This window comes from Patella vulgata, chromosome 6, assembly GCF_932274485.2.
Source record: "Patella vulgata chromosome 6, xgPatVulg1.2, whole genome shotgun sequence".
Classification (NCBI taxonomy): Eukaryota; Metazoa; Mollusca; class Gastropoda; family Patellidae; genus Patella; species Patella vulgata.
The window spans coordinates 24,252,218-24,279,406 of NC_065884.2; the positions used below are offsets into that span (position 1 = coordinate 24,252,218).

Here is a 27,189-nt window from a genome sequence, read left to right on the forward strand (position 1 = left end):
CAATTCTGTTTTCCGTGTAGTGCAGTCCTCCTGCACTTACTAACAGAATAAGTTATGCGTGAAAGATCGTGTGTGCTATGCAGGCAAAATAAACAAGTCAGTACCATCTATAAGTCTTGGGCAAAATCTATGATGGGCCACTTTTCAGCTTACTGATTCCAAGCTCGAATATTATCAAAGATAGATAGTTAATCAAATGACACTCAATTATTTCAATTTCACGATCTTATCTATTTTAATCTGAAGAGAACATCTGTATCAGCACGAGCGAATTATGGTATAATACAACAACCTGAACTGACCCCTGAAAAACATACCTTTAATAGCTTATATCAGGTTAACCAGAAACTGAGAATTGTTATTCCGTGTACATGTTGGTGTGCACGTTAAAGATTCCTTGCCACTGTCGATCGTTAGTACAAATTATATGTTAAATTGTGGTGTATATTTATCTGAGGAAAGTATTATTGTCATAATTATTATATATATTTTTTTTACATAAAATCCATACTTTATCAGGGTTACTATTGTTTTTGTTCGGATTATAATTGCTATTATTAGGATTTTAGACTATGTCGGAAAGACTATTGTTATTGCTAAGGTTATTATTCTTTTTTTTTTACCATTATATGCCACCATTACTGATTAAAACAAATTCGAATTTCTCGAATGGCCGAAAACCGGAAGTCGGCCATAGTTTCGAAATTTCTTTGGCTATTCCCAAAATCATATCATTTTTGGATATCTTGCAGCAGGGTCTAATAAATAGCTGTTGACAATTTCGAAATTTTGTCGCTGTCGAATTTTTAAAAACTTTCTGCCAATTTTAAAAAAATTCTATATCGGGAGTCCTTTCGGTAGTCTTGTGCAGGATAACTTTCAATAAGAAGTTGAAATGATTGGAATAGGACAAAAAAGGGACTGAAAATCGAAAAATCATTAAATTTTGAAAAATGCTGTTACTTTTTTTTTTATTTATACAGATTTTCAAGAAAGGTTTATATATTTTGATCTAATGACGATTTTGCATTTATGGCACTTTTGAACACACGATTTCTCAGGGGAATTTCATCTGATCAGATAATGTAATTATAGAGCCCCGTTGCGATTAAAACGCCCAAACCGGTTGTTAAAACCATCCCGACATTGATTCGTATACCGGAAGTAGTCCAAAAAATAAAAAAAAAAGTAAAAAAGTTTGTGCTCTTGTAAAATACTTGATTTCTCCGTCAGATGTCAGTGGACCAAAACAACTAAAGTGTCGATAGATGGTCCCATTAATGGACTATCATATCATAATACGAATTCGATTGTTAAACTACTGAGAATGCTCGTCTATTTTCGTTTTTTCTTCTTCAAAACTGCTAAATGGATGTTTCTGAAAACTTATGATGCAGGAAGTTAAGTATCTAAACCACTTGTTAAAACTATCCGACAATGATCCAGACACCGGAAGTAGTCAAAAATATATCCGATATTTTGAAAGATAAAAGTAATAAAGTAAAAAATAAAGAAGGCTAGGCGTTGGGTTTATTTTTCCAAATTTACAGACTAAATTAATTATTTTTTGTTTGATTTGTATAAAACAAGGTTCATATGCTCCGTGGTCCCAATAGTCATTTTCTGTTGTTACCGATAAAGTATCCTGAATTATGGCCCCCGATTGTACGAAAAATCGCGTTTTTAGCTTTTGTCCCTCTAGAGATCACAATTGTTATCCGATTTTAAAAAGAACCATTCGAATATATCCCCATTACACCGTAATTTTGTTGAGTTCGAATTTCGTAAAATCGGACCAAAACTACCGGACAAAATGGCCACCCCTAGTATGGAAATAGTGTAAAAAATATGACTAAGCCAAAATGGAAGTCGAAAAAAAGAAATTAGGAAAAAACGAGGGGCGCTATTATCGCAGTGTATTATTTCTTAATTTCCTATTTTCGAGTTCATTTCGGTTTGTATAGCGTGCTGTCGCCTCACATTTTGTCGTAACTTCTTCTTACGACTTATGTGTTTTGAAGAGGCGAAAAGTAGAAATTATGAATGGTAGTTATAGGCTTTAATAGTGCTCCCTCAAAAGAACTTTCCACCAACCCGACTTTGTATTAGTATAAATCGTTTCATATGTTTAAGATTGCTCTTTTGTAACTAAACAAATAAGGTACCAAGCCAAACCGGGTACCTGTTTAAACCGCGTAGGCGCGAATACGCTACAAAAGTGAGCTAATTTAAAATAGGCTTGTTTAATAGCTTTGTTAGACTTTCATTTGATATATTTTCTTGTTTTTTTTCAGCAACCTTTCCGTAAAGTAGCTACATTTAAATATTTCGTACACAACGAAACTAATCTATATATACAACTGTTGGTGTGCTCAGAATTATTTATGAGTTTAAAGGCTTTAGGATAAAAAGTACATTACACAGACCGTCTTGACATATTACTTAGAACTAGGGGATCTTTAATTGTATCAAAAGAAAGAAATCTGTTTTATCATAAACGCATTTACCTAATTTACCATTTTTAATTGGTCATTTCAAGTTTCGGTTAACATTAGGTTTTGTTGTTGTTTTGTTTGAAGTGTTACAATTTGTTATGCTCCTTTCTGACACAATCATCAACACTAAGAAAGTTTAATAGTGAAAAGGGGCAATGACTCTTAAACGTGTTGTCGGAAATCGTTGAAAATCAATAATTTCCCTCATTTCATAAGCATAAGCATAAACATAGCAAATGCAAATAGATTTTATGTCAGTCAGATAACTTTAGCCCCAGACTGAAAATGACACTTTCAATTTGAAAGAAGCTTGCCATTGATAAATGAATAAAAAGTAAATATAAATGCTATTTTTGATGTATATCGGCGCATATATATGCAATCTAAATTAACACTAAATGCTACTCGGTATTTTATCATTTATAAGATGTGGTTGACATCCAGTACCAAAAGTGCTTTTCCTAGAGACGCCACCACAATTTCCTACAGCCAGGTAAATGCTCGAACTCAAGAATTTCTGAAGCATCGTTAGTCTCTTAAAGGGGGCAAGTCGCTAACTCAGTATCATCCACTGTCTTCGACATTGCAAACACGACTTATTGGTCAATTTAAATCGACATTGATGTTGTTATCTTACCGTAAAAGATAGGCTTTAGGTTTCCAATATTTAACACATTTAGCCGAACATAAATGACTAAAAATTACAGTAAAACAGAAACGATTGAATGTAATTCAGTATATACATTCGTATTACATTTCTAAATGCGCTGCGACCCTTTTGTGTTCATTTCTACGTGAATTGAAAACTTATAAAACAAGAAGAGGTTATTTTTCAACTTATATATTTTGGAAGTGCCAAAACATAAGCATATTATATAAGATTTTGCAAATCGAGCAAAGGCAATAACTCTGGAAATTATTGACAGAAATTCAATAGACGAAATCTATCTAAACGACGTATATAAATTCTAAACATACCATCAAATGATAAATGTAGTCTCTAGAGAGTTCACTAGATAGTTTGGCGGACGGAACGGATGGACATGGGCGACGGCGGTATACAATAACCGATTTTAACGTGTTGCAGCTAACCAATCGCGTTAACCTGATGAACAAGTTTGAATTTGGTAAATCGATGTTGTGTGGTAAACATCTTTTGATAGGCTTGGTACAAGACCCGAAATTGTGTCAATTTTGACCTATCGGTTACTGGGTTATGGGCATTTGAATAATGGCGGCCACGCCCATTGTGGCCGAAATTCCCCAAATTGGGTGGGCCGTATCCCAGGAACTAAATATCAGCTTGTTCAGCTCTAATAGTATTCAGCAAAATCGAAAGGGGTGCGGTATAACTCATTGAGTGATACTTGACATGGAATGACCCAAAACAAAGATTTTTAAAAAATCGAAAAAAAAAAAAGAAAGAAACATTGAGATGGTATAAGACAAAAATGGTTTTAACATATGTTAGAGACATTAGTTCAAACTATATTTCCACCCTATAAGAATCAGATGCTGTCAGTTCAATTTATTTGGAAAACATGGTAAATTAAAAACTATAAGCCACCCACTCGAACCTTTTCAAGGTCGTTGAGATGTAAATAAGGTTAGGGCCCGTGATTGTGCCGAGATTGTAGGTTATGGTTCGGGTAAGCATTGCGGCTAGGTCCAAGGTTAGTGATAGTTAGCGCTAGCCCTGTTTATATCTCGTGGCGAAAATTGAGTTGGCCTTATCATTTAGCACTAACCGTTTGAGGCTCTCGTGTCGCGCCAGTGATCAATCAGCCACGCGGTTACCAATCGCTTTAGGTAGGCTGACTGGTATCCAATCGCTTTTAAGTGGGAACGAAAAGTTCGGTTTGGGTATTGAAAAAATATAAACGAATGGTTTGTGTGATGAAAAGAAATGTCTTTTTGATGTTTTAGCGTCTGATGGTCAACCATAACGAATGCGGTCAGCCAGCTTGTGACTACCTAACCGTTTACACAGACTTTCGTGACTTTCTTTTGTATTGAGACTTTTTATTATAAGACTGTTAGATTTGGTTATTACTGTGTATTTTTAACATATTAGTATGGTCTTTGAGTCGGGCCCCTTTGCGAAAGAGCAACTTCCGGTCAAGAGTTTCCAGCGTGTTTGTTTTCCCGGTATTAAAAAGTGTAAACAGTTTGTCGTTGTCTTCGTGTTCGCTCCTCCACTAAACTGCCACACTACGTTTTTCTTTTACTGATGTAATCATAATCAGATGTACACAATTTTGACAGGAAATTTTAAGCAAGCAAACAAATTAAAAAAACAAAACAAACATGAAATGATTAAGAGAGAGAATGAAGACTGTGTTGGCCTCGGGGGGGGGGGGGGGTGTCAGGATGTCAGGAATACTGAGGCATCATAATCACTGTCTGGGCTGTCGGCTTTAAATACACGTCGGATAGTTTAACGGAATATGATTTGGAACGAATTTGATTATTCCTGAACTTATGAGTATCACTGACATTGGTGACTAGATATTTATCTCTTGCGCGGTTCTTATCGCGGTCACAGTACACGTAGACTAAATCGCCTACATTAATACTAGGAGAAGGCTTCGATAAAGCACTACTTGGGTGATTCTTGGAATGGCGATCTTGCTGAGACTGGATGTGTATGGAATCGTTGACTCTCAATGGTTGGTTATTTATCTGGTCACGTTGACACCACACCTCTCTTGAGAAGAGGCCACTTGATCAAGACGAGAATTCAAGTGAGCTATCACGCGACTAATTAGCAACTTCCTGTAGGATCTTGCCGAAGAACTTCTTGAACGACTCGTTCCGCAACAGGATTCTTTTTGATATTCTTAGCACGACCTAGGTCAATGTAAATGCACGGGCATCATTTCAGTGCAAATCTGCATTAGAGCATCTCTAATTGTTTTGTGTTTTTCATCTGCAACGAGTAGAGCAGAGGTCATCGATGTAAGGTATTCACGAAGTATCAAAATCTTTTGCTTATAACGATACAAAACATCAGCTGCGAAGTAAGTACCAACATTAGAGGGTGGAGGATCAGAACTCTGTTCAGTTAGAGATGACGGGGTTTTCTGAAGAGCCGCGCACTGTTGGCAACTTCGACTAACGACGTCTACACCCTGATCGAGATCTAAGGTATAGAAATATCTTTTTACTATTTTACACATTTGATATCGTGAAGGGTGATCAAGTCGAATATGTAATGAAGTGATTAGGCTAGATATAAGTTCCTTATAAATAACGAGCAGCTCCCGCGTGGGCGTAAGAGGACCAGACTTACGAACAAGGGTACTATCTGTGGCTATTGAGACATTGTTTAAATAAATTTTAATAATCGGGACATTGGTAGCCGTCTTAGAAGGTCGGTGCCTTGAGAAGGGGGGGTATGAACTCTTCGTAAGTCGCGACCGTCTTGTTGAGCTTGACGCCACATAGAGCGCGGTTGACAAATGGTAATTTAATAGAACTGTTTATGACATCTTGCACAGACACAGATATTACTACTGAATTGGTGAGAGATAGTTAATGAACAAACAAATCTGAAAGTTGTGTTCGTGGCAACTTGGAGCGTTTGTACTACCAAAGTCAGAAGGGATAGTGACACTACCAGAGAGATGTCGGATATTAACCTGATAACGGCTGGCAATTGATAAAAAGGTAGCGACCCATGAAATTGTACAGTATTCTTCTCTTTGAAGTTTACCAGAGGCCCCCACACATGATTTGCTGTCCGCGAGGAGTTAAGTGGAGTGTACAGAATGATGATGTAGATTGAAAAACGTTTAACGGAAGCGGCAATTGACAATGCTTCAATTTCGCATGGACTCCAATCATGCTTCCTTTTAGGCAGTTTAGCACTGTAGAATCCCGTCATTGCGAAGTACGTAAAGGGTTGGAGCTAAGCCATAGTCATGAACCGAACCATCAGTGACAATCCATAGGCGATCCTGGGAACAGGGTAAAGTAATGGATTGTGCCTCTTTCAAATGTGCTTGTGCAGCATGGAAAGTTGTTAACAGTTCATTTGTCCATATGATATTGTCTTTAGACTTGGCACCACCAACAATACTGTCGAGGGGGCTAAGTAATCTAGAACACTGTGGAAGAACTCTGGCTAAAAACTTGTATGCACCAATCGATGCTCGCAATTCTTTTATAGTTTTTTTTTTCTTTTGGGGGTGGGGTGTTGACACGATGATAAAGTAGCAATCTTATACATGCCAATATCGAAAGGAACCGAGATCGACAATATACGTCCACATGAAAATGTGGGCGTATAAAAAGAGCTGTTAAAATATCTGGCCTTCTTCGCATCTACAAAGGTTTTTGATTAAGGGGGCATAACTCGTGAACGAAAGGTCGAGGAAAGTTGATTATCGATAGGGTTTATCCTCTAATGACCCCAATGCTTCAAGCCAAATTTGAAATCGTACAACTTCGAACAGAAAGTCAGATCTTTTGATTCTTAACATTTTATATACTAAGTTTCTAGACCCTCAAGAGCAGACAATGTCCAATGTCTGAAAGTCAAAGGCCATAAACCCCTAGAAGTTTCATCGCAATCGGATAAAAATTCAGATATCTAGAGGGTTCAAAACCTTGGTATATATTTGCGCAAAGGACATGGACCATTCTAGAACGGGAAGTTATGGTCCGATTTTCAATGAACATATATTTGAATGGTATTTTAAATCGAATAAAAATTGTGACATCTAAAAGAACCACAAGATATATTATGGTGCGATATATGCCAACATCGAACCTATCCGCCGAGATGCTTGGGATATTTAAAAAAAAAAGTGGCGAAAATTGTGAATAGTAGCGTCATAGTAGGGTGTCCACAAACAAAATAATGTAAACGGACGTCCGGGCCGACGGCATAATACGTCCACATGATATGTTCATATTCCTGCATGTATATCTAAAACAATCTGGCAGTAAAATTATAAAATATTCAGGCTAAAATGCAAAATCTTCGTTTTCAGGCCTACCATTTGCCGTGCAAAAGGAATATTCGGCTATATTTTTTGCTGCTTTAATTATGTCATTATTTATAGCATAGGAACATCGATTACGAATAATCAATAACGTGGGCCTAGAATCTATAATCTTAGGTTTACGTTATATACCCCCCCCCCCCCCAGTCGGATTACATCATTGCTATTGACTCGCATAAAACAGGTTACCAAGCAACATAACATACGCCCTCATAAGCTACGTCGTCCATATAGTCCATAGCGATTGTCGTATATTTATGCTTTTGTAGGCAATGGGAGCATTTACTACAAACTGACCAAGGGTATAAGAAATTATTAAAATCTTCTAGTTCTTCCTAGCGCCAACACAAAAAAAAACGTACATGTACTCTAGGTATTAGAGTTATTCGAAACCATAGCGACTTTTGTATGCTTTTGTAGGCAATTGGGGAATTTGCTAAAAACTGACCAAGGGTACAAGAAATTATTAAAGTCTTCTAGTTCTTCCTAGAGCTAACACAAACAAAACGTACATGTACTCTAGCTATTAGAGTTATCCGAAACCGTTGATGTGGACGGAAACATTGTGTATGACATTCAAGCTAATCGGATAATATATTTAACGGCTATTGAGCATCCACATGCAAGGGGGTATAAAAACGCAACAATAATATCTTTTAGTATGATTCGGTGATTTAAATACATTAAATTATTATAATAGGTAATCTAGTTCAAATTGTGAAAAAGAAAATCAAAAAAGAAATATTTTCCATCTTTAAACTTTCAAACTTTCTTCCACCTGTAATTCTATTAAATCCATCAATCTCAATTGTCCTTTTCCTTCACCGCAAAATATTCTTTTAATCTCGTGATTTTTTGGCGTAAATGGAATATCTAAACGTTCAACTAATACTTTAGAGATCAAATAATCCAGAGCTGGTATTTTAGAATTAGGTTTAGTAGTTCCTACTGAATTTTCTGACCCGCTCTCTGTTTTTGGTGCGAGGTTTAAAGTAGAACGGGCCGGATTAACTTCCTGTTTTATCTGAATAGTTTTTCCAGGCGACGGCGTTGATCTCTTTCTCGGTTCCGCTGACTCGGCAGTATCCATTGAAATGACCTCTATTTTTTCCTCATTCAAAATTTGTTCATTTGTGTTTTCATATTTTAAACTATTAAAGCTTTCTTCCATTTTCAGTCGTTTAGAGCCGCTTGGACTGTCTCGGAGAGATTCATTATCGCTATCATGAAATTCACGTCTAACTCGCTTGGAAGTGTCAATGTCCTGCTTTTCAATTTTTAACCCATCTTCAATTGAATCATTCACAAAATCCATTAGACTAGTACCTCTTAAGCTACGACGGCGGATTGACTGGCTAAGATATTCCACATCATATCTACCTTGTGAGGCTTCGCTGTTACCATTATAAAAGCCCATCGTTGATTGGTTCTTATAAGGTAACCCATTCACCGGTCGACTAGTATCTTGGAACGAATTATTTGATTGGTTCAAATAAGCACTATTTGATTGGCGGTAAGGTTGATAACCTCTATTTGATTGGTTATCTGAGAAATCATAAGCTTTACGCAACAATTCATTATTTTCATGATGCTCATGTTTTGAAGGGTACGGCTGATAATAACGGGAGTCATAATCTGTAGCAGGGTAAGATGAAGATTCTGACCCTTTGTTAGAGTTTTTTTTGTGACTATTACAACCACAAGATTTGACTAGACACAGTGGACTTTCTGGTTGTGCTGCTTTGGTGGTAGGTACTTTATCACCACCACGTGACTTAATACTAAGATCTAGCGGTTCATCATCACTATAATCTGGTGAATAACGATCCATATTGCAACTTCCCAAAATCTCCTCAAAACACAAACACACCAATTAGATATAACCGCTAGATTGGAAATATAGCGAAGCGTTCCCTCTTGTATTCAGATTGGATCATTATCCCTTCTGCTATTAATCACTAGACGTCACCTGAAAAACACAAAGATAAATATTAATATTAAAGTTACACATAAAAAATTAGGAAACACTGAAACTGATTTTAAATGTCTTGGAAATGTTCCACTCGGTATGGAAATCTTGTTGGGTTTCTTAATTGGTGAGTGCTAGAATTCAGACTCTTGGCACTGATTACCTCCAATAATAGTACCTTGTATCATTTTGTAGACCGAAACATAACAGTCTGTAATTAAATTTTCGCCATAAATGTGCCCTTGTTAAAGGCATACCATTGAGTGTACCTTTAAATAACGCCAGAAAACAAACCATTCTGGAATATCGAGTAATGTATCACGTCTGAATATATCCGTACTTCCTGCTCCACACGGACTACATTACACACCACGCTTCATTTTCGCGTGAAATCGACATACCATGTACTTTTATTCACGTACTTTTGCCCGGGTCATAGTTTCAAGATAGATCATGATACCTTAGATAAATTTGTTTTTACGTACACAAATTATTCAACACATAGCAGATTATCAACAGTTCAAAGAGATATCCTAAAGTCGTTAATGAATACACAACCTAAGACTATAATCGTGACGTCGGGATCTTTTTATCATTAAATATATTATGATTTATTTACATCAAAAGAACCATATTCTTCTTTTGTGACAAGGAAATTGTGGCAAGAACTGTGGTGACAAAGGTTTTTTTTTCTACTTATTAATTCTTGTGTATTTTTTGATGACTACAATCATTCTGCTCAAAGTTATAACTTTTATTCTTATGTTGGGTGGCCGAATCGTTAAGGTGTGTGCGTTGCATCATAACGTCTGTCATTGAGTCCAGTGGCGTGGATTTCGATTCCCTGCTTGTACGAGACAAGGAGTAGGGTCACCTGTCCGACCTCGTGGGTTTTCTCCTGGTCCTTCAGTTTCCTCCCACCGCTAAAGACCTATGTTATTGAACCTATGTTAGTCCCTAATTGAAGGTGGAGACAACTTCATGTCTGGTCTGAGGCCTGGGGGAATACCGGAGAATTTGATAAAATCAGAAGCTCGAGACAATATTTTTGCTCATTTAGTTGCATATATATGATTAGAGTGGAGTGAGGCCAAAAGGGCAGCAATTCTTTACATGTTTTTTTGTTCTGCCCCACCACCCCATCCCCTCTCTGGACACGCACCTGTATTCAACAACAAATTTCCGGACAGACATGATAATTATATTATATATAATATTGGGATTTGATGGAAGCAATAAAATTCTTGCCATCAATAATATCTGTACAAAATGTTATTTGTATGTTGTCTATCAATAAAACAATGAGTCATTACAATAAATATACTGTCCACCATATCAATATATGAATTTATCATAAAATAAATATTATCATTATGTGGTTACTAAAATGGTATGATATTATCTTATGTTTTCTTGGCTCTCCATGGAATGTTTATTTTTTGGCACAAAACATATTGCGTTGTAGCAGCCACATCCAGTGCCAAACAAAAATCCCAAAGCCAGCAATATAGTTAAAGATACATAATATTTTATGTAATAGCTGAATCTGTGTATTGCAGATTTTTCTTTTGGCCTCAAATAATATATAAACTATTAATTGGACATTTATTCAAATGACAAGACCATAATCAACTCTCTAGGCTATCGGATGGTTGTGACTTTGAATGGAATGATATACGATCAGATCACCATTAAATAATTTAATTAGAGCTTCTACAAGCAATTGTGGACTCTTGATATGGATGGATGGGGTGATGACAGTATGCAATCACATCTCAAAGTGGGCTTATAAAAATAGATAATTGAGACTTTATTTATTTTCGTAACAATGAATAGCAATGTAAACTGAGACTACGCTATTCTTCAAACATTCACAACCTTGCCTAGAATGAAGTAATTTGACTAAAATTTTCATTATATCTTCATTTTTCATTATCTATTTTTAAACTAAATCTTACATAATGCATCTTTAACATTTTGTTTTACACAGAAGCAATAATACCAACCAATCTATATTTATAAAATAATTTATAAACCTGCAGTTTCATGTTGTAAAATAGTCAGTCCCAAGTTTATTGGGTTATATGAAAAAGGTGCAATTTCACATGTCCTCGATCAACCACCATAAAATTGTAAACAGCTCCATCTGTTACCACAATAAGTGTTATAATTATGATGCCTTTACTGCGTAACAGTTGTGAAATGTCAAAATGTTTACAAAACTAAACTGACTACAAAAAATTAAAAGTAATAATTGAAATAGACCAAAATACGAATTCTATGTTCTAACTGCAATATTTAAGAAATAAGTGATATAAATTAGCATTTTTACATATGTAAATAGTCAATTTAACAAATGTAAGAAGTAAGAAGTTACATGCATAGAAGTAAGCATAAAGGCATACACATTACCAATCTGTTTCACAAAAGCATTGCAAAAGCCATCTTATACAACTGTATAAAATGACCATTATAAATTCAATTATGCCTTCCACATGTGACGTCACATCATTTGCCATCAATTTTTACATAGGAAGTTGTAGCGTAAACTAGTGCGGGCAAAATGATGTCTTTTACTCAATTTATATACCCAATTACACAAAACAGGAAATATTTGTTTTATCCAAATATACTTCAAACATCTTTTTTTTTATTATTTTTCCAATACTTCAAAAAATGTTCTAGAATTTAATATCTCAGTGCTATTAGTAGCCTAGCGAATATTCATTGCTGATCAGTGCGACACATTACTAGGTTAGGAGTTAGAATTAAGGCGTAAATTCTGCTCCATAAAATACCAATACCTTTTTGCTTGCCCTAATAACTCTTTTACAACATGTTTCATGACATGTGGTTAGGTACATAATAATGAAAGCAGAGAAGTTTGACTTCAATTTATAATCAACATCATAATGTGTCTAGAATATCAGTAGTTTTATTGTTATGGATAATAGCCCATGGCCGACATTTAGTAAAAAAAAACCCCCAATATTTGTTCAATTCTTGATGCTAGTGACCTAAATACATGATCAAACAATGAAGATACAAATAGACTGCCCGATCACAGGTCTAGAAAAGATAGGTTGCCAGGCAACGAAACATACGTCCACAGCAGCTAAATCGTCCAGGCAGTCAACATGAGTTATCGCATATTTTTACTTTTGTAATACACTACAATCTGATTAAGAGTAACAACTCATTAAGTAGTTATCAGAAATTCATTAGAATTTGTTTGACCCATGCTAACGTTTAGTATACAAAACATTTAATACCATGGATTTAGCTGTTCAAGTTACCAAAAATCATTGAAAATCAATATACTTGTTCGTCTCAAGACCTTAAAATCTGTGTATCAATCGAAACAAATATATATATATATATTCTATGATAATCAATAGGTTTCTTCGTCTGATGACTTTAAACACTGTATAACTTTAAGGTCAATCAGATATTCAAGGGCCATAACTCTGGCAGTAATTATCAGAAATCATTGAAAATCAATAGGCTTCTTCAACTCATGACCTTAAACACTGTATAAATTTAAAGTCAATCAGATATTAACTTTAGCCTCTAGAGCATCCACAAGATATTTCAAAGTGATCAAGGGCCATAACTCTGGCAGTAATTATCAGAAATCGTTGAAAATCATTGGGCTTCTTCGTCTCAAGACTGAAGAATCTGAAGTCAATCGGATATTAACTTTAGCCTCCAGTGCGCCCACAAGATTTTTCTGTGATCAAGGGCCATAACTCCGGCGGTAATTATCAGAAAATCGCGGAATATCAAAAGGATTCTTCGTCTCATGACCTTAAACACTGTGTATAAATTTAAAGTCAATCGCGACGACGGGGGCGACGACAATATACAACCACATTTCAATGTGGACGTATAAAAAGACAAGACACCTACACTGAAATACTACCTTGTTTAAATAATTGATTTCAAAGGTACGATAAAAATAAAATTATTAACTGTGTGAAATCACCAGAGTAACCATTACTCAACTTGGACAAGGACCATTAATCAACAGTATGGTGAGTGGTATCAGGTGTTCTAGAAAGAGTAAACACAGGTCAGCTAGAATGAGGATCATTAATCAATCGTATGATAACAGACCTATCTCACCCCTTTTCCCTAAATCGAGAGATAAAAGAAAATTGTGGAATTAAACTAGGATTTTTTATAAATTTTTATTTCATGTAAGCAAATGTTAATAATACTCCAATTAACAGGTGACAATTCTATGGAATACAATTACTGTTTATTACTGAGTAACTTTGGACTAGGATTTATCAAATCAAGATTTCTATGACAACAATTACTAAATGCCATTGGAACAATTTGTCTTTAAAATTGTAATTTTAGAACCGGAATTTTCACTTAGATAAGCCTGCTATACTCAACGAATAATTGTGAAGTTATGACGAGCGTACTAATAGTCTACTATGTAATATAGTGAATAAAACATTAATAAGAATGACAGCCTCAGTCTATTCATCTACAAATGTAGCCAGTCTCCCGGACATTCTATCCCTTTAGTTGATTACTGAAGTCAACCACCGATATGAATAGGTCAAAGTGACCCACAATTTCAAAGTTCAAGAGCACTATTTGTGCTGCTTAATGCTTTGTTCTAGTTAGACTTGCAGCTGATACATTATTCATATGCAGAATATAGATTTATCAAAATATAAAGTAGGTTGCCCGACAATAAATCGTACATTGTCCAAAATCGGGTGATAACTTTTGGGGTTAAAGTGTTCATATTATTCTTGTTGGAAGTGTGCGAGGTCAAAAACTCTTAGGGTAATGAACAGAGACTGATGAAATGCAATAATGTCTCTCGTCTCACAAATATGTAATCGATCCATTCTTAGACTAGTAAAAGATAGGTTGACAGGCAACTAAACATACAGTCCATAAAGTGAGACTGATGTATTTGCCTCAATCCCCAAAAACATACATGACACATGTTATTATTAATTGCACATTTATCTTTGTATAATGATCAACCAAACTGTTTATCTATACTTAGCCTAAACATAAAATGCCCATAATTGAATTTAGTCAGAGCTCTGGGGTAGTGAATCTAAGCATCAAGTTTCATCATTCTCACTCAACTAGAATCAAATTTATAGCACTCCAAAGTCTTGACAAATGAAATTGTGTATATCACCATGCTTCACCCAAGCAGAAAATATTCATGATCAAATTTAGTCAAGGTAATGTTTTGACAAAACTTTAAAACAAGTTTCATCATTCTCACTCAACTAGTATGAAATTTATTGACCAATCAAACTGCTTATCTCTGCTTAACCTCAGCAGAAAATGTTCAGCATCGACCTCCATCCAGACATAAACACCTACACCAAATGGAACATTCTAGTCCTATTAGAAGCAGGTTTATTGTATCCCCAAAAGTGTGGAGGGCAGAAAGGTAGACTGACAGACCCATTTTAATACTCCCCTAATTTCCTCAAAAGGCAGCGGACAAAATAGAAAATAGGAAGATATAGCTAAAAACAAATCTAATATTAAATCTTATAATCTAAAGGCGCACCAGGTTTTAGTCCCACTTTCCCCAAATTTTCAAATAAAATGATACAGCAGCATTATTAAAACTGAAAGCGGTACAGTGTACAGTTCCAGACATTCAGTTTCAAAAGCTCAAGTTTCAATTAATTGTCCCACTTTGCATTGTGTCCCACTTAACCCACTATTTCAGTGAAAGTGCATCATAATTTGTGGCTATCACAGAAATTCATCATTTTTTCAGTTAAATTATCCTTTAAAAATACCATTAACCTATAATTATAGTCAATTAATAGTATGTTAACAGGAATTTCAACCCTCGACATTTCGTACATACACGAATATCCTGGTCTGTTTCAGCGACTGTTCTGTATATATAGGTCTATGTGATAGGTTTAGCCGACCTATAGAGCCATGCAGTTAACATGCATACAGGTCTAGCTGTAAATTTTAAAAAAAAAATAGCTATAATTTACAGTGTTATCAACATATTATCTATTATGACATTCTTACTCAAAATTGTATATTTATAGTTCATCATGTCAGGTATAAGATGGGAGGGGGGTTAATAGATGAAATGAAAATTAAAAAGGGTTTGATTACGTGAAGAGAACCCTCAACAGAACATAGCTTCAAAGATGCATTATGTAAGATTTAGATAAAGAGCTGACTGTTCTTGCTATAATGGTTCCAAAATAGATAATTACGCCTACATTTTGCTAGAGATGGATAGAGAATAAGGTAAAAACAAAAGCAATTATAATTGTAAAATCAGGGGCCATAATCCAGAAAGTTATGGTCTGAAAAGCGCAAAAATATCGACAGGGGCTGAGACCTTTGGGATATAAATAAAGATATATTTTAAGTTTCATCAAAATCGGATAAAAATTGTGACCTCTAGAGCGTCCATAACCTTTGTATTACATACTTTTACACACTTTGCAAACAAAGAGCGGCCATTTAAACGTTTTTTAAAATTGGATAAAATTTGTGACCTCTAGAGGGTCCACTAGCTAAAAATATGATTTTTCATACAATCAGGGGCCATAATCCAGGAAGTTACAGTCCGATATTCACAAATATCAAAAGGAACTACGATCTTTGGATTATAAACATACATTTCAAGCTTCATCCAAATCGGAAAAAAATTGTGACTTTTGTGTCTACAACCATGGTTTACATACTTTTACACTGTTTGCGTACAAGCAGCAGCCATTTTGTCCAGCAGTTTTGGCCAAATTTTTACGAAATTCGAACTCAACCTTCATTGATGTGTAACAGTGATATATTTAAATAGTTTTTAAAATTGAATACAAATTTTGACTTCTAGTGGGTTCAGAAGCTAAAAATGCAATTTTTTTAACAATCAGGGGTCATAATCCAGGAAGTTATGTTTGGATATGCGCGATTATCGAAAAGAACCAAGATCTTTGTGATATAAACATAAATTTAAAGTTTCATCAAAAATCGGATGAAAATTGTGGCCTCTAGTGGGTCTACAACCTTGATTTACCATATTTTTACACTTTTTGCATTTGAGGGGCGGCCATTTTGTCCGGCAGTTTTGGTCCGTTTTTAACGAAATTCGAACTCAACCATCAGCAAGGTGTAAGGGTGATACATTCACACAGGGTTTATTAAATTGGATAAAATTGTGACCTCTAGAGGGACCACAAACTAAAAACGTGATCTTTCGTACAATAATTCCGGAAGCGATGCTCCGATATGCGAGAATATCGAAAGGAACCAGGATCTTTGGGTTATAAACATGTTTTTCAAGTTTCATCACAATCGGATTAAAATTGTGACATTTAGAGGGTCCACAACCTTTATATACCAGATGTTTACACTGTTTGCGTATGAAGGGCGGCCATTTTGCCCATCAATTTTGGTCAGATTTTAACGAAATACAAACTCAACTTCCTGTTTATTATGTGTGTCAATTTCTAAATTCCGCGCAAAGAAGAGGGTTTAAGATCCTTCTTTTCTACCCCAATGGGATAATAAAGACATTCTCTATGATGGAAATTTTTCCGGGACACATTTGTCTACTAGTTTACAACTGTCAAAGGTTCTTCTACGTGTATGCCAATGACTGGACGGACACTTTTCCATACCAGGTCAGTCGGAGCAGAACAGTGGGACATTAAGCCCCATTTCATTTTCTTGCCATCGTGGCAATCGGTGGACATGATATATTCTACACGCATGGTTACTCAGCCTTTAAAGTCTGTCCCAAAGAAGGCTTCCACATCTTTATTTTGGGTCTTTCAGAATGAAACCTAGATCTGGACACCTTTCAAAACCAGCAGCTCATTTTTACATAAAAAAAAACTTTATCGATTTTTGTTTGTGCTTGACCTAAAGTTTGTGTTTGATTGCATTAAATATTCAAAAAGCCCATGAAAATTTGGCAAACAAATCTGCACCAGATTGTAATAAGCATAATACTGCAAAAAATCAAGTCATATCAGGTGTTCTAGACAGTGTAAAGTAGAACATGCCCCATGCACAATACCTGTCATTTCTTGAAGCTAAAAATAGTTTTATTAATGCAAAACATAACTTTAAGGAGCTAAATCTAACGTAAAGTATCATTGGATAATAAAAATTTTGAGGATATTGAATCATAATTGGCTGTCAAGACAATTTTATGACTTCATCTATCCGGCTTTAACTAATAATAAAACTGCAAGTTGAATACATAGGAATTGCCTACAGTTCGTTGACCTCCTTGCAGCCACTATACTGCATATTGATTTCAGATTATATATCTTTAACGAACCAAGTAAATCAGGTCAGTACAGAAAGGGGTAAAACTTTATACATGTGTATATACATTTTTAAAATAAATATCCTTTGATAAAAAACCAAAAATTAAATTGATAAAATAAAAAAAGCACCGTTTGGCTTACAGGAGATTGACCTCTGATTAAACTGGATAGATCTGGCATGCGACTTCAATTATAAAAATGACAAGTTCTCTACTATTAAATGTTGTTTCAAAATATTGAGCGAAAGTCAATTAGTTTAATAATTGTGTTTCAGTTTTGGCATTAAACCATCGATTGCTGAACACAAAATCGTTAGCTATATTTCTGTATCTAACGTGTTCATTGTAAACCTAAACCTATTTCTCGAAACAAATCAAAACAAACCAACACAAAAAATACCTACTTCCCCCCAAAAATCGAAACAAACCAACACAAAACCTTGACACTTTTAGTTTATAGCCCAAATCATTTTCTTTAAAGTCAACAAACACTCAGGAAACCTTATTGCACTCGCTTAAGCAAATATTCAAATCTGCATTCAAGCATTAGTCATGTGTATGAATGATTCAATTGCCAGCCTGTAATAAACCAAAACCTTTATCCATGACAAAGTTTTATCAAGTGGCAAGAACAGATGATTAGTTTGCATGTGTAGAGTTACAACAAACATCATGTCACCACTGCCCTATATACTCGATATAGCAAATAATAGTGGACAACTAAGGTTTTAAAAGCTATTAAGACATCCTGTAGGCAATTTTACAGTCTTCTATTTAGTTTATTTTTGGAAACATCATTAATCATAAAATGACTCTAACTAGACCTACTTACATTTGAAATAAGAAATAGAAAAGATAAATTAGACTATAACATGTTGGATGGTTTGATGCTTATATTTTGTTCCAAATACATACATGGTTGTGGTTTGGAATCTAAAGACTGTAATCGTGCTTTAAAGTGATAATTCCATTTTATAAAGTCATATGTTTAAAATAAGTTAAAATAAAGCCTTAAAATACATCTCAAGAATAATCCTAAATCCTATAATTCACTTGTGTCAGTCGAGAATTGGCAAATATATAACATTTTCTTTTTCGATTTTACATGTTATTATCACATGTGCAGGTTTGAAAAGTCTTGCTCTACCAGGCATCATTATCCTAATCTGTTTAACCACAGACCTTTCCAATCAAGACAACTCCCTCTTCCATTGTGTACACTTAGTTTTTCAGTGAAAAGAAATGATACAATTTCCAAATACCGTCGGCGGGCAGAAATTATTTCAACGTTTTATCCAAAATTTTTTGCTAGAATGATTTCTATGATTGTATAGTAGTAGTGATTTGACAACCTATTAAGTAGATATATAAATTATTATGTTTTGACTTTCTTAGAAAATATGCAATTATCGCTTTTTATAATAATAATCTTTATTAATTCAAATAGTAGGTATGAAATATTCATTTACAATACGAAAGAGCAGGGGCCTTTCCTTGCCTAGCTTCCTTAAGAGACACTTTCTGTTGATTTCACGTCTCCATCTGCATGTATCATAGGTAAATAAATGGATAATAATTCTACTGGACTCTTCAGATATGTGGGGTGGGGCATGGGGTTTGTGTTGGTGGTTGAATGGCCGATGGTTAGCATGTGCACATTGTATCATAAGGTGTGTCATTGAGTTAACTGGCATGGTTTCGATTCCCCAGTTGTACATGACAAGAAGTAAGGGACCCCAGGTCCTTCAGTTCCCTCCCACTGCTAAAAAACCCTACGCGCAAGTAAAGTAATAAAATAAAGTTGAACAATGTGTTAGTCCCGAAATGACCTAGTTTGTGTTGCCTGTATGTTAAACCCTATTTCTCTCTCTCTCTCTTGAGATATATGTGAAAACTGGGTTGGTGTGGCTTTTAACCTTCATGTAAATTAAAACTTACAAATGTCTAAAATAAAATAGAAACCGGAATAAAGTTGTAACATCCAAAGCCTTGTAATAAAGGGATATTTAATAATCCGCAATTAGAACCTCTGAATCTACCCGATAGTATCATTTATGTAAATAAAATATTTTAATGTACAATTTGATTTCGAATAGTGGAGAATATTCAAATATATCAGTTATATAAACGTGTCAGAAACACAAAATGTTCACTTCATTTATAATTTTGTATATTTAGGATTTATAGCTGTTGGTAATGGAGTTTACAGAATACATGCTGACAATTTTAATACTGAGAAGAAAGAACTCCTTATAAGAGTATACCGAGTCAAGTCACGCGGAATTCAAATTAAAGTCTATTTTCAATATCATCTTTCTTCATGTCACACATTTTTAAGTACAGATATGATTACAACCTTTGGTAAATTATGTACTATAATGAATAGTGCAAGGGGTAATCTAGAACTTTTGATTATTACCCACTTAGTCTTTGCTCGTCTGTGAGGGACGCCCTATTTCTACACCTATATTTAGATTTTTTAGGTTTACTACATAACACGCGTATCAGTACAGATGATAACCCGAAACTATTATTACATAACCTATTTAGATTGTGTCAGAGTTCATACTTATATTCTTACCTTCGTGTAAACATTTAGCTTTAGAAAATATGCCTCTATTCTACAACCAAATCTCTTTCACTTCCCTTTGACAATATATAATTCGTTATAAAATTTGTACATTAAATAAGATACGTTAAAACTAACGGAGAGAGCCCATGTCACTGCTACTACCGTTGGCGTGCTGAAATAATGATCGTCTGTGGCAGAGAATTGAGACCAGCTGAGCAGACGACAATTGCAGTTATTTTTAGACATTAGCGCATGTCTTTCACGTAAGACATCTAATCATCTTTTGGTTACCATGGTATCCCGTTTTTAACACGCTGTTTCCTAGTCTCGCTAAGAAATAACTGACAGTTGAATTATTATTTCAAAAGTTATATTATATATGTACATCAACCAGCCAATATATCGCATACGTAAAACTTAGTTCATCTCTGGCCATGGGGCTGGTGGCTGGTTTTACTAAATTTGCAGACTGACATCATCGGGTCGGATACGGGTTGGATGGGATGGGGTGCATGGTTTGTATCCGCCTTTGTAATGGCATTATATTGTTTTGTGATCGTCTTCACTACAAAAGCAACGTCTCTCTGTATTACTACCACTTTTACAATAGTATCATTATATAGTATCCCCACCAATTTATTTGTCAATTATACATATTCAAGAGCAATACCTCTATTCCTTATTTATTTATCCACCTGTATGGTTCTTGTAGCCCCACACTTTACCAAACTATTCTGGACTTTCCGTCGTTTCGGAACAATTGGGAAACTAAAATGTAATTATCATTCCCCCAAAAAATATTTTCGCCCCGCTCCGCTCGACGGATCATTTATACATATCAACATACCATGCATTAAGGTGAGTTTTTAATATACATGTATTATCTTTGCATGACCTGTTATGATACAAAGAATATGTAATGGTCGTATTAACGAGTTTTCAATATATTGAATAAAATGCTTTAAAATCTCAGAAGGTCAATCAGAATATTCATTATACGTATATATAATGAGTTTCACAAACATTTTTCACCCTTTCGTTGACTTTGCCGTAGGGTTTTTCGCGAAAAAGATATCACTAGAAAAAGGAAAATACCAACAACTTTCCTTCTGTGCCTAGGGACAACTTTGATTTTCTCAAAAAACCTGTAGTATTTGATTATCGATAAATACAAAAAAACCAAAAAAACCCCTAAAATTACTCTCTTAAAAGAAATGACAAAAAAGCCCGCATATTCCAATAGTTAACCTTATGGAAACATGAGTAGCGGGGCCTGGAAAACTAAACAGGTAGTAGCACGAGTGACAGGAATATTTGGTTAAAGAGAAATGTGTAGAGGGAAGGGTTGACCAGGTGGCCATGGGAAGAACTGTTGGAAGACGCAGAATGGAAAAAGTGTGGACGCTGGGGGTTGATGTGAACATTTGTATATATGGTTGGAACAAGGTTTGCGAGGGCTTGCTGTGTGATGGAGGAAAGGGGGTGGGGTGTAAACATTGTTAAAGATACATTATGTAACATTTAGATAAAGAGCTGACCGTTCTTGCTATAATAGTTCCAAAATATATAATTCAAAATTAATATATTGAAAATTTCATTAAAATTACTTTATTCCGAGCGAAGTTATCAATGTTTGCAGTTTTGACAAAATGTGTCATAGATTGCGTATTATCGTAGCAACTTACTTTTTAATCGATACAGCCTCGCTTCTCGATTTTTTTAATGAATCATTAAATGGCAACCGTATTTCAATCCGTTTAAATCTCCGCCATCCCATAGTCTAGAGAGTTGATTATAGGCTTGTCATGTCCATATATGTCTAAGTAATTTTTTTATACCATTTAACTCTAAAATAAAAACCTGCAATAGGCAGATTTAGCTCCTACATAATGTATTTGTAATCTTTGCACAAGAATTGGTGTAAGTATTCTGGTGGTGGACTGTATAGCAGTTGGTGCATGGTAATTCTGCGATGGAAGAAAGTGGTAGACAAGTACAGTCTTGTGATGGAAGGAAGCGGTAGACCAGTACAATCTTGTGATGGAATGAAATGTTAGACCAGTTCAATCTTGTGATGGGAGGAAGAGATAAACTAGGACAATCCTGCGATGGAAGGAAGCGGTAGACTAGGACAATCTTGCAGACGACGGACAGACATGCCGGATGTGACAATGTGATATACAAATTCAAAAAAGTTTCGTTCGTTACCATTAGGGTAGAAATCTATATTTCGCAACATTAGCAAAAGGTGTTTACTTATAAACAATGTACATTATGTAAATCCATGTCTAACACCAAAGGGCAAAATGGCAAATCAACAACCCAACAACCATTTTATTTTTGTTTACATATCCAACACAAATGTCACAGACCCCCGGAAGTCATCTAATAAGCTAATTGTGAAACATGTAAACAGCCATAACCTATCAATATAAAGTCAGCGAATGAGAATGTGAGGTTTGTTACATAAAAAAAACCATAAACGTAAACAACATACGCTACCCTAAAGGTGTATGGTTATGAAACGCACGATAGCATAGATTCTAAGGTAAGGTCGGTCGCCCTACTCTTCTAAAAGTATAATTACTTTATCTTTCATTCTGCATCACGAACATTTAGTTGTTAAGATAACCAGGCAGTGGTTAAGTAAATAATTCTTTTTTTTTCAATATTAAAGATATGCAATACATGTGGTTGTTGCCAACGATATTCGTACAAATTGCTTGGGTATGCAATAAAGAAGGGCCTTTGTACCTATCCAAGACGGTGTGCAAACACTTTCTGATATACTGCTAATAACTATAGAACAGACTCAGTTAACTATAGAACAAAATCAGTATACATTCCCTTTTTTGAAGCTGTAGGGTTCCAGCCTTAAAGAGACTAAACCCTTGTTAATTAAGATTTAAAAAAGTATTTCATTGGGATGTTCCAAGTATGTTGTTTTCTTTAGTAATGGGTAGAGCCCTGTACGATTTAAATTTTAAATGGTAAAACGAGTGTCGAGTTTTAAAACTAATATTATTTTAGTTTTTGGCTTAAAGTGGAACAAAAAATAAGCTATATTTCAATCCACCATTGGCTTTATCTATAGACGTAAAATTGTCAATGAAAAATAGTTTCCATTTGAAGTCGATCTAAAATGGGAAATATGCAATACAATAATAGAATAAATTGGGTCGTGGTGTCTCTTGTATTTATAATAATCTTTTATTTATTCAACAATGTGTTTAGCTATGCGCTTGCATGGACTGATATACATATAAAAAAATTATTTAGTATCTTATTACCACAATCTCATATGACACGTGATTCACTGCACACTTTTCTCTTTTTGCACCGACATGGAAATAAGCCTTAAGCTATATGCAAGTAAGCTGGTAATAGATAATAAGTATATATGGTTTTTTTTAAAATGTAAAAATCTGAATTTGTTCCCTTTTGGCTAATTAAGAATAGGGTGCAAACAGGACAATCTGATACAGATTATGCACTGATACACACTAAGAAGTAATCAAAGACAATGTGAAATATTATACCTTAATAATAATATAGTGCAAATATACAAAGCTTGTGTCCAGACACAAATGGACATTGGACAATAGACTCTTTCGCTGTTCAGTTGAAGTTTCTGGCACTAGTGTATGCTATGATGTATCTCATATTTAGATTTCCTTCACCCTCATCGACCAACAGACTTTCACTTTAAAGATCGGACAATCACCCTTATCTCTGCAATTGCCAGGTTTTTATGTGTTTATCTGCAACACATGTAGGTTGGTTTCTGGTCGAAGAACTTGCAAATCTAGGTTATTATCTTCGTTCAAAGTTAAGTGGCTACATATCCATTTCTGGGTAACTGGCTAAACTTGTTTTTTTTTCCATGGAAAACAGAAAGATAATACATATGTACTACTTATAAAAAACAGACGCACGTACTGTTCTTTACTCGGGGCGCAAGCAATTCTTATTCACTCCACATCATTTATATATAAATAGTTTTGGGAAGGAATGGAAGTATTTCTGTCCATCTAATTCCTTACTAGTTTAATTCATGTGTCAATCAGAATTCCTACTTGCATTTTATCACATAAATCTAAGGAACAAAACTATATATGCTGCAGCAGAACGGCATGATCAGCCACTCAACAGCTCGGCTCACTTTCTAATGTAAGATTTTGTATTATTCTTTGGAAATTGAAGTCTGATAAACTAGATGTGTGAGAGCTGACGAATTATAAAAACATCCATCTTTGAATACCTGACGATATAAGGGTCACTGTGTCACTGTTGCAACATTATGTCTACAACAAACAGCAGAACGCGAAAACATCCCATTTCGGACGATAATATTCAATACCCCGAGCAATCATTTGTCATCTTTATTCTTCTTTAAAGTAACCCTATTTAGTTCAGCATTTAATACTCGCCCGTGTTTTAAATAACCTTGGATATGTAGATGGCAATAAAATAAAGTGTGCAGTCATGATTAAAAACTTTAAAAAATAATGGTGCATTATATAAACCATATGGTCTCATTGTTATCTTATCTCTAATTGCATAAACATCAAAGATTTTACATTAACATGCCAGTTTTCATTTTATACCCACTGTACCCAATTTCCGTATTTGTAAAAATAATATTTTGATTTTACAAAAGCCGTTTTAGCGTTCAAACACTAATGAATTTCATAAACACAAAATATTATTGATATAGTAAACATATTCGTTGCGTTTATTTATTTTTATTTTAAGTTTCACGCCAACAATATACAATGATATATCTTTAAGGTGGATGTTCGTTAATTTGTTATATCATGGACCTTATTATAAGGTCCATGGTTATATATGTCTTTAATCCCTGTTTTTACGCGCTCTCCTCGACTTATTTGTATCAGATAAATACATTGGTTTCTGAACGTTAATTGCAACTTAAAGAGAACATAAAAACCTCGTACATCATTATTCTGCAGTTTTCACGCGCTCACCTCGTGTTGTACTAAATGGTATTGTCTATGGAGTGCAGACAGACCAGCTTATCATTAATATAAAGACTGCTGATTCTTGTCATTTTCACTGAGATTATCCGATAGAACTAGAATCGGGTTTTTAAACACAAACCATTAACTCTAAATGTCAACGAATCGGATTAAGTCCTTCGCAACCGGTCTCGAAAGTCGATAATAAAGAAATTTAAACCATAAATAAACATTTCAAAAATCACAAAAATTAACAGCTTACATGATGGCAATATAACAGAAATAATGGCTTGAACATACTTAAAAAAACAGTCCTTAGAAATGTAAGAAAACGCCAAACTTTACATATTCGTGGCATCATGTGTTATATTTATAGAACTCAATATTTATAGAAACAACATTTTTGAGACTTCTGGACCAGGGTCCAATACCGTAGTTGACCGAGAAAGTACCTCAGAATTTTCCAATCTGGTTACCCCCTTGTGAGTTGTGCTGAACGCGGGGGTGGGGGGGGGGGGGTGAGTTCGAAATAACAAGGAAAGGCGTCTAGTAGGATGGATCCAGAAACCAAAATGTATACCATTGACAGTATGTTAAAGATCCTCTGATAATTGAACATCAAAATAAGAGGAGGTAGTAGCGCTGCGGTCAGGGCAAAAAATGTTCCACATTAACACACTGTAGTGCGTTTTATCCTTTTTCATTAGTCAGGGCCGGTTTTTGGCAGATTTTACCAATTTCCCCAAATTGGGCCCCGCACTAGAAAGGGGCCCCGCAGCAGGGCTACCAGGCGTGTCTATTTTCAGGTATTAATCAATTACTAACTGTGAAGTAAAGCATAGTTGGCTTTACATATGAATGAATATAGGCCTAGTTAAATTTATCCATATCCTGCAATGTATTTATATATCCTGTAACTTCGGGCCATCCAAATTTTCTACAACCGGCTCTGCCTGTTGATGCAGACAACTAAGATTTTAAACCCACTTCTAAATTCAAATTATCCAAATTTAATATATATATATAATTAGTTTCGATGTGACCTAGTTTGTGTCAAGCAAACCTTGGCTACTAGTAACTGCTCTCTTTCTCTGTTTGACTACGATTTTCATATTTACCATTATTTTTTGGTCATGTCCACGACATACTTTAACACAATATTTTCTGACCTTATACTTGACATATGACGACAACAACAACCCACCAATGACACGGCCTTTGTTCTGTACAAACATGGAGACGATGTCAGGGGTTACGACCGATCGGTCATTAATTGAATCACTGGTTTAATACCACTGTGAATCCTAACCGGGAGAAAGGGCACGACCGATCATGAACCCTGGGTTACCTCACCAGTAAAACGGTCAGTCTAGACTGGTAACAGAGGTCACATTGGGGGCACCTGGCTCGGACGACGTCCTACAATAATATTACGAAGTATGTATTACGTTAACTCCATAAGGCAATAAAAATACATAGGTCCGAATGAAATGGGGTTGATCTTGTCAACACGGGACTCAGTTACCCATTCTATTAAACAGAGCTGCCGACAATCAGTATCGCAGCGCAATTTGCGATACACATTATGATTTTGTCCGCTGCTAATCAAAAATTTAAATCTAACGTTTTTGATTCGCATTATTCATTAATATGCCTGTCATTTTGGATATTGGCACAAGGGTAATCCACATTTTGAAGACTAGAAGGCTTTCTCAACACTTTCAACGTGTATAAAATGTCAAATAAAATTTTTATAATCAAAACTGAATTCTCCGTGTGACATTTTCTTCTCGAACTACCCAGACATAATTCATTTTTCTATAGGGACATAACTCTATGAATAGGGACTATTAAACCGAA

At 35.1% G+C, this 27,189-nt stretch overlaps 1 protein-coding gene across 4 annotated transcripts in view; it reads right to left on the reverse strand.

Moving 5' to 3' along the window:
• Positions 1-8,156: 8,156 nt before the first annotated feature.
• Positions 8,157-27,189, reverse strand: part of LOC126824880 (uncharacterized) — a 36,120-nt gene continuing 17,087 nt past the window's right edge. For 3 of the 4 annotated variants that reach the window (XM_050554291.2, XM_050554293.2, XM_050554290.2), the window contains exon 2: positions 8,157-9,473. In XM_050554291.2, the coding sequence (XP_050410248.1) occupies positions 8,259-9,335 (1,077 nt within the window). In that variant the 5' untranslated portion in view covers positions 9,336-9,473 and the 3' untranslated portion in view covers positions 8,157-8,258. Of the gene's footprint in view, positions 9,474-20,359; positions 20,545-27,189 lie in introns of those variants that run through there. The other variant, XM_050554292.2, reaches the window with a different exon arrangement.